At 41.4% G+C, this 13,796-nt stretch overlaps 1 protein-coding gene across 1 annotated transcript; it reads left to right on the top strand.

Annotated features, from left to right (window-relative positions):
• Nucleotides 1-7,433: 7,433 nt before the first annotated feature.
• LOC103353685 (proprotein convertase subtilisin/kexin type 5) lies at nt 7,434-13,746 on the top strand. The gene is made up of 8 exons (XM_008276787.1): nt 7,434-7,543; nt 7,624-7,866; nt 8,917-9,162; nt 9,914-10,109; nt 10,523-10,728; nt 10,893-10,993; nt 12,835-13,006; nt 13,081-13,746. The coding sequence occupies exons 1-8, from the start codon at nt 7,438-7,440 to the stop codon at nt 13,461-13,463; spliced, it is 1,653 nt and encodes a 550-aa protein (XP_008275009.1). The 5' UTR covers nt 7,434-7,437; the 3' UTR covers nt 13,464-13,746.
• Nucleotides 13,747-13,796: the final 50 nt, after the last annotated feature.

The following is a 13,796-nucleotide window of genomic DNA, read 5'->3' as shown; positions in this document are numbered from 1 at the left end:
ACAGACTCATTAATCCACCTAAGAGGGAGTTTTTTTTTCTCCCCTTCAATACAGCACCATTTAATGGTTACCAAAGCAAAGCTGTTTAAAGGCTTTTGTATTCGACATGGAGCATTCAGCTCTGGTTTGCCATTTACTCTTGTTAAACAGTCAGAGACTGGCGGTAGAACTTGTTGATTTGTACAGGGGCACATTTGAAATAGGTAAGAAACGAAGGTGTGATCATTTTTCTCTGGAGTTTTCACAGTGTAATCTGATCATGTCAGAATGGGGCCTTTGTTAATCAGAGGGAAAAAAACTATCCCCTTGGGCTACAAGTTCTGCTGTTGCAGCTCACTGGGTTTAACCCGCAAAACCTGCAAGTCTCGCTCTCTTTCCCTCACACACACCTTTCATTTGAATACATGCATATTTACATTCCTGCCGTATTGCATGTGTTTACACTGACTGTTCTAATGTACATCGCTGTACATCATCTTTGGACTCGGTTGTCAGATGCCACGTTTCTCTGGCTTTGCTGTGGTTGAGTCTCTGGGAAGTGGAAGGGTAAGAAAGGCAGCAGCAGCAGCGGCAGCAGCAGCTTGCAGCCCTTCTCCTCCCTGTCACACACATCTTCTGTGCAGCGCTGAGCAGATGAGACAATGCCGTAACTCGGCCGCTTCCAGAGACGCCTCAGGTGCCACGGCTCGGCTAGGCTAGTGGCAGGTGGGCGAGTTTGAATCATTAGGGCCAACACAAGACCTTGCCTCTGATCTCTCATCTGCCTCTGATTGCCCTTGTTTACATTAGTTGGAGCATCATCAGTGGTGAAGTTCAGACTTTATGTTAACAAGTCCTCTGCGTCCTCCTTATCCTCAGATGAAGATGGACAGGAACGTTTCCTCCACCAAGGTCGCTGTCGGACACACTGTCCCCGGGGACTCTACCCTGACAGGGGTCACTATGCCTGCCTGCCCTGCATCGCCAATTGTGAACTCTGCACAGATGGCAACATATGTGCCAAATGTCGGGAACACTACAAACTCCAGAACGGGATCTGCCAAACAGCGCTGTGTGACATAGGTAAATGTAAAGCAGAGCTTCTGAGTCGGCTGTAACTTAAGACGTTCACCGTTCTGGGTCTCTGTTTCAGGGCAGGTGCAGGACCCTGATACAGGAGAGTGCATTGACTGTGAAGTGGGCTGCAAAACATGTTCCACAGGTAAACATGCTTAATGTATCAGGCCCACAGCGCCATACTGTTGTCTCCCCAATGTAATGAGGGTCTGTGATGTATAATAAAAGCCTGATGATAATGGTGCACAATGCAGTTCGCTTCTGCCTATGAATTCTAATTAATCACCTTTTCTCCTTTGTACCCAGAAGACCCTGAGATCTGCAACAGCTGTGTTGAAGGTTACTTTCTGTGAGTCCTTTTTTTTCTTGCTTCATTGTTATCTTTTAATGAGTGGACTTCTTGTTTCTCTCGTTCTCTGCTATAAAATCAAACACAGTTGTTGCTTTAGATTCTTGACATTTATTATGAAGACTGCACTTATGGACTGTTTTCATTAGCAATTAATCGCTCTGTTATTTTCTAAACTAACTGAAAATAATTCCTAAAATAGTAAAATAAATACCCAGTGCAATTCTCAAGAGCCTGAGTTGACATATTTAAATGGTTTTATAAGCCAAAAATATTCAGTTTTCAATTAAAGATAACGAGGAAAACCAGCAAAATTAGAGGATTTGTGGTATTTTTTTAAATTAAATGATCAATATTTTTGCAGATAAGTATTTTAATGGACTAATTGCTTTACAGTGCAGCAAAATGTCTTCATGTCGGTCATGTGACATGAAGGAGACATCATTTTGCACGGTGCTATGATTTATTCATACTGTTTTTCTGCAGGTTTTAAATTATGGACATTAAATATGCTGCCAAGAAATAATTAACCTCAAAAGGACCTTGTAATTGTTTTTATTTTCATTGGCATTGCCTTGCTAGATAAAGAGTTGGCTAAATCAATATGCAGTATGAGGGGTAATGTGCCACACTAGTCTCTGAATTGTTCAGCAGAATTAGCTTGGTTATTCTTCACACTACAAGAAATTTCACCTGGATTTCTGTTTACAGCGGCTTATCACTCGGACTCAGCGTGTAACACAGGTTATGGAGCTAGAACAGACCTCCGATTGTGTACTTCTCCCCCGAGTTTAGGCCTCCTGGTATTGTGTGAGTCAGGTTACCTTCCATTTGGAGCCTTACAGTGTTACCTGAGCTTTGGTTTGAGCTCAGAAGAGACCTAACAGAGTGTGTTTTCGGGATATGTGTGGACAAGACAGAAAAAGAGAGCTCATATAAGTGGAAAGCATAGCCAGTAGCAGTTGTAACTATATAGGGTGCAGCGTCTTGACTCCGCTGACTGCTCGTGTGAATCACAGCAGAACGGTGTTGAAGGAAAATCAACCACTTCGCTGCACCCTCCTCCTTTTTTTTACTGCTGTTACAGGCGCATTGAGATACTCGGTCTTCTTCTGTGCATCTACTTGTGTAACTTTTACTTTGATAGTAATGGTTTTAGAGATTTGAGACGACAGGCCATCTCGGTAATTCCTGTGGCTACAGTTCTTATTACTCTCCCATGTGCAGCAAACACCACTAAAAGAAACCCAATATAGGATGGGGCGATTATAAACTGGAAGAAGAGGCTCACCGTGATAGATTGTGACAGCTTCCAGCACTTAAAGAAATTCCACTATTTGAGGTTTTGCTAGTAGTAATGAAAAATGTTAAAGTTGGACAGCTCTGGCATCACTATGAATCAGTGGGGCCAATGTTGCTCCTTCACAAAACCCTTCCTATTGAAAAGAATCCCAGCATGATGATGGATGCTTGGTATTTATTGGCATTTACTTCCCTCCCTAAAGAATTGAGGAAGTGCGGCTAAACCGTTGCAGTGATTTATCCTCAGTATGGCTTAAACCATTAATTTCCTCAAGCTTTCGTAACTTAAGAGACTACCTACAGCATATGTTCACCTTTTTTCTAACTAATTCATAGAGTAAAATACCTAAACAAAAGTTGCTTCGGAAATGCAAACGTGCTCCCTTGGAATGGGGTAGTCTAATATTTGCTCAGAGGGATTCTTAAACATCCTGCGGATTCTTAAATGGAGTACTGTTTCCTGGCTGGAGATAGGGCCTGGTATGGACCAGCTGCTATTGTGAGTGAGTTGATGGATGCAGTGTGGCGCCTCCAGCTGTTCCTCCTCAAACAAGCACCACATCTTAGCACCAAATCCACGGCAACACAGTAGGAAGTGCAGCTCGGGCTGTCAGTGGTCAGATTCTCTCATGTAGGACGGTGGCAGAATAGGCAACAGAGGATGTTGCAGTACAGTAACTTAGTGTCTTATTGCAGTCTCCAAAGTAGGAGTCAGTCTTGCTTTAAGGTTTTATGCACGGCAGCTTCGCAACTCAGTATCTCAACTGTTTTAGGCTATTTTTTAGGTCAGACGTCTCATATTTAATAACTCAGTTAGGCCCCGAAGGACTGATAGAATAGGTTAATGACAGAGATCACCCCATACCTCGGGGCTCTAAATAAAACACCAATTAACTTTCTGCCTTAAGAACAGAATAGAGCCACAATAAGCTTGACAAAAGGCAGCCTATGTTATATTTTCCTCTCTGTTTGCCATCCTCACTGTTGTTTGATTGAATGCACCTTCTGCCAGAGGGATGTATTGAAGTCAACAATACAGCTGCAGGTGTGCTGCAGACTAACACAGTGCATTTTGGGATTACCTCTTGCATGTGGTATGTTTTGTGTTTTTACCCCGGGTTTCAGTTTGTCGTGCTCAGGACTTGGGCCGAGGCTGCCTCTTTCATAGCTTTGAAAATGCCATTAAATCACAATAGTTGTCGTCTTCTTTTTGATATATCGTTAGTTTTGTTCTGCGTGTTTGCCTTACGAAATAAAAGCAGCTTTCTTTTGTTTAATCACCGTGACGGCCGGTTTAACTCAAGCAGTCACCGGCGTATTACCCACACCCAGACCAAGCCGAGTTGCAGACAAATGGTTTGCTAATTGTTATCGATTATAAATCCATAGCATATAAATGAATGTTGCTGTTTGATTTTAGTTTTTGAATGAACCTTTTCCTACAGTTTCAGACACCAGTGCCGCAGACATTGCCCCCAGAGCACCTACGAGGACTGGGACCGGGGCGTCTGTCTGTCCTGTGCAGCGCCATGCGAGGACTGCAGGAGCAGCACACACTGCCTCGCCTGCCAGTCTGGTTACTTCCTCAATGGTACCAGTAGCAGAGAACAATCATTTCTGTATATGTTTTGATTACTACTAGCACACTAAAGGATTCAGATGATCATTTTTGTCCCATACCTTACAACAAGAGTTTGTTTACTATACTCTGAAATCAGTGTGTTTGTGAGAGCGATCAGTCATTCTTGCTAAAGACAAATGATGGCACTCAGAGTCTTCATTTGAATTGCAAATCGTGTTCGTGTCAGCAAATCTGTAGAATAAGATATGCAAATGTATGGTTTATGCAAACAAGGAATTAGGATTTTGTTGTGATTCCCTATGGGCATGGGAGAAAAAAAAGCTTTGAGATTGTAAATAAAGCCTAATAGAAATGATATAAATAAAGATCAGCAAGCACACTGCCACTATCAAAATTATGCTAATACATACAGGTACAAATTTTACAGGCGTGCGAGTGTGTCAGATTGAATCAATCGCCGGTAATCAGCGTCCACCTTCTCGAGCCACAATGTTAAGTTTCATAATATCTAGGTCATTAGTTTGTGCCTGGGCAGTCCGATGGAATTTGGAGAGGGAGTGATTCTGGAAGGGCAGGCAGAGGAGAAGGATTTAAACTGTTGTGGACTAAATGAAGAAATGAGTAGATCATTTATGAGATCAGGACCACTTCAAATAACACATATTGTGTTTTACAAATAAGTGGTGAGCAGGCCATTCCTGCAAAAATAGCCTTGGTCTCTGTAAAACTTTCCTAAATAATTACATGATAAAACATCTTTTGTATTGTCTCTGCTAGGTTTTTTGTTTTTAGCCAGCTGCTCCATTACTAATACAGATGAAGCGTTATCATGGAAAATAATGACAAAATGATACGGTCACTCCCTCTCTGTACCAAACAGGAGGTGAGTGTATGAAACAGTGTCCTCAGCAGACCTTCAGCGACTCCAGTGGGTGGCGCTGCCAGCTCTGCCATAGCTCATGCCAGTCGTGCCACGGACCTCGTTCAACAGACTGTGACATTTGTCTTGGTGGGAACCTTCCTCTGCACGGACAGTGCCCTCAGGTTAACTGCCCACTGGGACAGTACTTTGATGGTAAGTGGAACAACCATGATAAAGTCTAATTTTAGCTGCTAATCCTGATTTAAGTGTTTGACTTTTTACAGTTAAATTTATCAGCTGTTGAGTTGTATACGATTAGCTATATTACAGTCAAAGAAGGTGAGCAGAGCGGCTGTCGGGCCACATCGGAGTCATAGATTACACTGATAACATGCTACTTGACTGGTTGATTCCCTCATGCAAATAATTGCTTTTCTCCTTCGCGTGACAGCAGAGGTCAGTACACTGTCCCAGGAAGTTGGAGGGAGTCAGTGAGTCTTGCTTAAGGACACTTTAGCAAGGTGGTTGCTTTCTGCTGAGGCTGGAACATGAACCCTGCTGAATGACCTTTAGGTTGAAGGACAGTCCCCTCCTCACTTTGTCACATGATGCACATGTACTGCGTCACCTTTCACTCAAGAGCCATTTTAATGGAACAAAAGGCTCCTTTGCCTCAAGCACCTGGCTCTCTAATTGCTTACAGTTCTGGGATACAGTACTCCATTGTTTTAAACTATGTTTATTAGCAAGTTGATCACTTACATTTCATGTCTCATTGATTTTATTAGTTGCTTCCTTGTGACAGTCTGGCACTCTTTGTCAGGAGAACTTTTCATTTAGCCAAGTCATTTTTTAAACTAATGACTGATGACTATTGTCTGTGAAAAGCTTAATTTCATTTTAATGTCAAGCCTTGTGTTGCATTACAAGAATAATTAAGTTGGACATTTGCAGTTCAATTATTATTTTTTTATACCAGTTACAACTTGAGCCATATACAGGATTGAACATAACTGGTTTACATAGCATAATAGACAGACAGACAGACAGATTCCCAAAAGCCATAATCCTCCATTGGTTTTGGGTATTAATAAAAAATAAAAAAATCTGAAATGGAAAGTATTTTAAAAAACCAGCAGTTGTCAAACCAGTGATTCTTTAAATATATATAAGAGTCAGCTCTTCTAAATATACTCTTACAATTTCATCATTTTTTTGTATTAACCACCATCAGAAAATGTACTTTTTTCCCCACATACAATAAAAGCCACTTTGATGTTGTTGTGACAGTGGTCCCATAGTTGTTAGAGATAGTTGTATAGATTCCTACAATAGCAGGTAATCTCTTGGAGGTTTTATACACATCAACACACTGAAAACACAACCTGGCTTGCACTGCACTCTGCTGAGCAATCGCTGACATCTAGCACATTATTGTTGATCAATTCCATCTATTTGTGCATCAGAAACAAGATGTTTTCAACTTGTTTTGCCTCCCTCTAGTGGTCAGGATAGGTAAAAAATAAAAGTGCACTTCTCTCAGGTTTTTCCAAAACATTTACCTCAAAAACTTAAAAGAGAAGTCCTCTTTATTTTTACTGAACCTCCTATGATTACCATGATCTGGATTACTGAGAATCTACACAGGTGTAAAAACAGACTGCACTTATTTAAAAAAAAGATATTGTTTTCATTTCAGGGAAGCGTAGTGAATGCAGCACATGCGACGCATCCTGTAAGACCTGCTTCGGCCCACAGGCACTGGATTGTTCTTCTTGTTTCAAAGGTATAAATGTTTACGCTTTTCAGGCATTACATTGAATTAAAGTATGGTTTCTTAGTGTACATATGCATTTGTGCATCACAGGACTTTTTCTGGACCAGGACAGTTCTTGTGTGGCACAGTGCCCATCCGGCTCCTATGCCAACTCTGCCACTCAGCTGTGTGAGGACTGTTCGCCAAATTGTGAGTCCTGCGTGGACACCAGTGACACCTGCATCAGCTGCTCCAAAGGCACCTATAAACTTTTTCTCCACCAGGGGCGCTGTTGGTCAAATTGCCCAGAGTAAGTAGATAAACTTAGCAGTGGAATGCATAAAGAGCTTTGTATTGATGGTACGCGCTTGTTTCCTCTTCACGTCTTGTCAACTGTCTCCTTGACTTTCAGAGGTTTCTTCGAGACAGCAGAGGGCTCATGTGAAGCCTGCGATAGCTCCTGTCTGACTTGTGACGAGGTCAAGTCTCAGTGTCTGTCCTGTGCTGATGGACACTACTTGGAGAGTGGCATGTGTAGACTCAACTGTTCGCTGCGGACATACCCTGCGGATGATGGCACCTGCAGACGCTGCCCAGCCCACTGCGATGTTTGCTCAGACGACAGGACCTGTTTCAGTGAGTTGTTAGCTTTGTGCACAGCGAAGCTTGATCAATTTGTGCTGCAACTTTTTCACCCATCCTCCATGTTGTTCCAGGATGCAGCTTCCTGTACTTGATGTTGAATGGTGTGTGCAAGGCCAGTTGTCCCATGGGCTACTATGAGGACATGGAGGAGGGCCGCTGTGGTCAGTGCCACCCGACCTGTGGCAGCTGTTCAGGTCCCCTGGCAGATGACTGTGAGACCTGCTCAACTTTCAGCCCCAAGCTCTATAAAGGTGCCTGCTCCAGGGACTGCCCCACTGGTACTTACTATGAGACCGCAGCTATGGAGTGTCAAGGTGAGACTCCCGAGTCATAAATTAAACTCGGTTAGATATTTAAACACAGCTGTCACGACTGAAAATGCAGGGTAGAGTTGTTTTGTGTCTCCTAACACAGATAAATAGTGCACAAAATGGCATGTCTTTAAAAAAAAAAGAACAGGCTTATTACTGTGGAAAATGTAGGAGGTTAAAAAGGTGCAAAAATAGAAACATTGCAGAAAGGGGCTGCAAGGTGGCTCAGGAGTGAGCACCATTGCCTTGCAGCAAGAAGCTCACCGGTTCGCGTCCCGGTTAGGACACCCGGGGTCTTTCTGCGTGGAGTTTGGGGTCTCTCTGGGTTCTCCGGCTTCCTCCCACAAGGTCCAAAAACATGTTGAGGTTAATTGGTGATTCTAAATTGTCCGTAGGCGTGAATGTGAATGTGCTTGGTTGTCTGTCTCTAATTGTAGCCCTGTGATAGACTGGTGACCTGTCCAGGGTGTCCCCTGTCTTCGGCCTGAGTCAGCTGGGATAGACTCCAGCCCCCCACCACCCTAGTGAGGATTAAGGTGTATAGATAATGGATGGATGGACATTGCAGAAAGACAAATGTCATTGCCAAATGCATATCTGAAAGGATTTTTCTAAAAGGTGCTACGCTGAGGTTCTGCTAGTCAGATTTGTGAAAGAGATGCGAGCTGACAAGCTTAATTTAGATGAAAAAATGGAGGATCTCTGACTAATTTTGTATTTAAGTTTAAATGAAAAGGAACTGAACTCACAGGTAATCAAGAACTGAATTTCCCCTCTATAATCTTGGAAACTAGGAAACCTTTGATAGAGACAACATGACTGTATAAAAGTTTGCATATTATGTAATAAACATTTTTATAAGTACTATTATCTGCAACATCGTCGCTCGACATGTTTTAGTCTGTCACGACTGTTCCAGCTGGAAGATAGTGGAATGCAATATTGACTTAAAATGATAATCGTTCATGCCTTTAACTCAGTGGTGGTCACACCCTCTTTTGTGCATGGTTTGGTTTTCCAGTGACGCAGTCTGACTTGTTTGATTGTGTGCAGAGTGCCACCAGACCTGCACAAGCTGCAACAGCCCAGACGCCAACCAGTGCACGCAGTGCGAGAAGGGACTAGTGTTGGATCCAAACACGCTGCTGTGCGGCGTGACGGGTGATACCGCCTGCCCACCCCGGACCTACCTACACGAGAACCAGTTCACCTGCATGGGTTGCCACCGGCAGTGTTACTCTTGTGAGGGGCCGGGCAACGATGAATGCCAGACCTGTGCCGTCCCCAAATACCTCCACAGTGAGCAACTTCCACTAATGTTTAAGTGAATGTACAGAGGGTGTAAACGAAAACCAGCACAGAACGGATCATTTAAAAGTGCATTAATTATGCAAAGATATAAAACCTGAATCGCCAAACTGTTAGCTCCTTGTGTAACTGATAGTCTTACTTTTGTCCTTGATGACTCATGAATTTTAGCCAGTCATAGGTTCTGTCAACAAGTCCCTGCAGTTGATGCCTTCAGTACAACTGGCTGCATGACGATGGCTTTCCAAATTATATTTACAACCTCAGTTTCACTTAAACAATTTCATGTATTTGAACAACAGCTAAATTGAGTGATGATGGCAATACACATGTAAGGCGTTTTTTGACGTACATTTATGTAGAATATGAGTTGAAGTTATTCATAGATGTAGCTGGACAAGCTGAAGTAACAGTCAAAGAATTAAAAACCAACAAACCCAGTGGGTTTTGAACTACAGACCCTGTCGCTTTGACATCAGCCATTTGTGATATAGACTGAATCATCCACTTCAACCATCCCATAGACATACAATAGACCATAAAAGAAGAAGGAATACATTAGAATAGATGTACAAAAACATTAACAGAGGTCTGAATATTTAATTTCAGTTTTTACATCCAAATTACACTGGACAAATTTCAGACCCAACAAAATGTCAGAAGCAACATCGAAGAAAAGGAAATAAGTAAAAAGTACCAATAGTTCTTAGTTGAGACTTGAATATTTTTCTTTATTTCCCAGACAGCACCTGTGTGAGTGAGTGTCCAGACGGTACGTATAGCACCAGGCAGGAGGCTGATGGAAAGGAGCTGGGATTCTGTTTGCCGTGTGACCACGTCTGTTCCACCTGCACTGGGGCATCGCCTAGAGATTGCCTGACTTGCTCTCCAGGATATTTGCGTCTTCTTCAGCTGTGTGTCACCCACTGTCCCACAGGGTACAAAGCTCCATCACAGTCTCCGAAATGCGTAGTTTGTGTTGACACGCAATCTCTTTTAATGTCCTGTTGACTTTGTGTTCTGTTGATCTAAAAAATGCAGCTTTCTTTATCATTTCTTCAGCAGTAGCTCTTCCTTTTAAAACTTTTTAAGCTCTTAAACACATATGTAACTTGCCAAAAATATGTAATCACCTGTGACATAGTTTTTCTCTACAGAAATATTCCAAATTTTTGTCATTTCTACAATACAGGTTGTGTTTTCAACCCATTGTAAAGATGTTGGTGATATGTATATATTGCCTTTTGTAACTTTAAATTTACAACAAGTATAGATTTTCCTATGATTTTTTATTTTTATTTTTTTTGCATGTCAAACTTCTATGTGCATGTCTGACATGTCTGTTCTTCAGGTATTACAGAGAAGGTTCCCATTGTAAGAAATGTGACCAGTCCTGTGACCTGTGCACGGGACCAGGGCCCGAGTCCTGCAGGGCTTGTCCACCTCCTCTCCTGGAGTTGCAAGGCACCAAGCTTTGCGTTGAGCGCTGCCCACACCGCTTCTATCAGCTCAATGGCATCTGCAAGCAATGCCACACCAGCTGTCAAACCTGCACAGGTAGACATTAAGGAGTCATTCGCTACGGCTAACTGTTTGCTCAGATTGTCCAGCTTAACATCAGTCTGATGTTACTCTCTGATACCGTTTCAATGTGTCAATATTTTCCATTTACACTTTTGCGTAACCTGTCAAATCCTTTGTGGGTATGTTTGTGTTTGCAGATGCCTCACCTCAAGGTTGCATGACGTGCGACTGGGGCAGCACTCTGAAGGACAAAGTTTGCTATCCTCGCTGTGAGGAGGGCCGATACTTTTCTGAAGAGGTGCGCTATGATACATGGACCACACTGCTTTATGTACTATAGATTCAAGAGATTTTATTTGTCAGACATTACAGGCAGAGAAATGCAAAGTGACCGTTTCCACAAGACTGAGCAATAAGAACAAAACGAGATGAAACACAAAAACATTCTCTCAAACATACAGAAAAATCATAAATAATCAGGTTTAATGAGATTGTGAATCTAAAGTGCAGTGTATGGGGGTATAGGCAGATACACATTTTTTTACAAATTTTCTTACAGATCGACAAATTTTTTACAAATCTTGCAGATCAACACATTTTTTACATTTTTTTTCACACCAACTATTTTTTTACAAATCTTTTTACACATTGACATTTCTTTTTACAGATTGACACATTTTTTACAAATCTTTTTACACATTGACAGCATTTTACAGATCGATGAATTTTTTACTAATCTTACAGATCAGCAAATTTTTTACAAATCTTTTTACACATCGACAAATTTTTTACTAATCTTTTTAGAGATTGACACATTTTTTACAAGTCTCTTTACACATCAACAAAGTTTTTACTAACCTTCTTACAGATCAACAAATGTTTTACAAATATTTTTACACATCGACAAATTTTTGTACTAATCTTTTTACAGATTGACACTTTTTTTACAAATCGTTTTACACATTGACAAATTTTTTACAAATCTTTTTACACATTGACAATTTTTTTGCTAATCTTTTTATAGATTGACAAATTTTTGTACTAATCTTTTTACAGATTGACACTTTTTTTTACAAATATTTTTACACATTGACAAATTTTTTACAAATCTTTTTACAGATCGATGAATTTTTTACACATTGACAAGTGCTTTTACAAATGTCACTACACATTTAAAAATAGTTTTTCTACAATAATACTCCATAGCAGTGTTCATTGTGCAACATTTGCAGTCCTGTCGGCATTATGCTCTTCCTAAGAACATGAGTGGGTGTGGGTGTGTGCATACATTTAGATGTTATATACATATTTACATTGAGCCAGTGTGCTGTTGCTGATGGATGAGCTGCTAGGATTCAGATTAAGACCTGAGATCAGAGTTCGCGCTGTGTGTTCGCCTTCATGCTGCCACTAAAACAGTGTGGGTTGTTTCCATATGTATCATAATCATAATATTTAACAGAAAAGTGTTTCCTAATTTTGTCTTTTAAAACGTCTCTACATATATAAATTGGTTACATAAATTACTCAGTAAATGAGCACACTACTGTAAATCATTAAAATGTGTTTTTTTGACATTATATCCATAAAGGGAGGGCTGCTGGTGTTTACTGTATGCACTGCAAATTTACATCTAAGTGAATAATTAAAAGCCAAACAACACATTTTCTCAATCGGCTTCTTAATTTAGTGGAAGTAGTTTTCATTTTGTTGCTTTGGTTAGAATAATTTTGGTTATTTAACGTGAGATATTTCTGTTTCTGTGCTTTTTCTTGGCTCTTCAGGATGGATAGAAGTTGGTCAGGTTCAGCTAAAATGACTTGATGTCAGCTACTTTGTGTACCAATCAGACTGCAATGAAATCTGCCAATTTGATGCCATTTGCTTGCGCTGACAGGCCACTGTCAATCAAATCTATTCTAACCACAGTCACACAGGTGTGATAAAACAGATCTGTTTTATTTTCTAGATGAAATGGTTGCTAAATACCTAATTGAATGAAAAATAAAGGCATAAATATTCATGTTTAACAGAGCAACCTTTACCTTTGAGAGTGCTTCACAAAGTTAAACAGATGACAGGTACTCACTGAAACTCGATCTTAAAACTACAATCGTGTGTGCAATTTTGTGGTTGCAGGAAACCTGTGAGCCTTGCGACAGCTCCTGTAGACATTGCACCGGTCCCAGACCTGACCAGTGTCTGACTTGTCACCGAGATTCTGCTCTTCACGCTGTGGAGAACCGCTGTGCTCGCTGCTGTCAGGCTGGAGGGAATCACACCAACTGCTGTGTTTGTGACAACCACTCAGGTAGGGACACAGCCCATCAAATATGGAATCGTTTGGATGCAACAGTCTACTAAAACGTATTTCATTTGTTCTAGCGCTGTGTGTGGAGGCCCCCCAACCCAAGTCCGGAGACGGTCAGGGAACAGACGTGAACATGTCCTCCAAAGCTCTGAAGCACACCTCAGTGGCCTTGCCTGTTGCCCTGCTGCTGGCCGTGGGCTTGGCTCTGGCTGTGTTCGTCTTGGTCAAGGCCCACGCCAGGAAGAGGCTTTGCTGGAACCAGAGCTATGAGCGACTGAGCGGCAGTGCCAGCGTTCACATGCCCCACGGTGTGCCCGAGCCAGACAGCGGAGACGAGGTAGATGTGGTGTACACCAGCAGAGGTGGGTCTGTATATCGACATTACAGCTTCATCCATGAGCAGGACACAGACGGAGACCAGGATGTGGACGAGAACACTTGTCTTAGTCAATCATAAATGCATCCAAACCAGAGCTTGTAGAAAAGTAACTAAGGAATCAGGACTGAGAGGTGAATTGAAAGTAGCCTAGTTAATGTTAAGAAGAGGATGTAGTCTTATTTTTTCTTTGGTATGTTTCCTTATGAGTTCAGTTGTTGTATATTTGATTCTACAAAGTGCCTGTATCTGTATAATGCACATTCTTAGATAAGTGAGTGAGTACAGACTGAAAAAATACATATATTTGTGTAAATGTATGTATATTCTTTTTTAATTTGATATTAAAGAAGTATTTGTGAAACAGTGGATTGGTCATGTTTAATAAGGGAAATCTTCATGGATTGTTTTACA

This window comes from Stegastes partitus, unplaced genomic scaffold (assembly GCF_000690725.1).
Source record: "Stegastes partitus isolate 25-593 unplaced genomic scaffold, Stegastes_partitus-1.0.2 Scaffold81, whole genome shotgun sequence".
NCBI lineage: Eukaryota > Metazoa > Chordata > Actinopteri > Pomacentridae > Stegastes > Stegastes partitus.
Note: the sequence above shows the minus strand (reverse complement) of the source record. Positions and strands in the feature narration are given on the sequence as shown.

Bases quoted from the DNA above. Each gene is read 5' to 3' on its own strand.
- LOC103353685 (XM_008276787.1), top strand. From the start codon at position 7,438: ATGTGTAGACTCAACTGTTCGCTGCGGACATACCCTGCGGATGATGGC. The intron at 7,867-8,916 runs GTGAGACTCCCG...GATTGTGTGCAG, and splicing joins CGCAGCTATGGAGTGTCAAG to AGTGCCACCAGACCTGCACA. The intron at 9,163-9,913 runs GTGAGCAACTTC...TTTATTTCCCAG, and splicing joins CGTCCCCAAATACCTCCACA to ACAGCACCTGTGTGAGTGAG.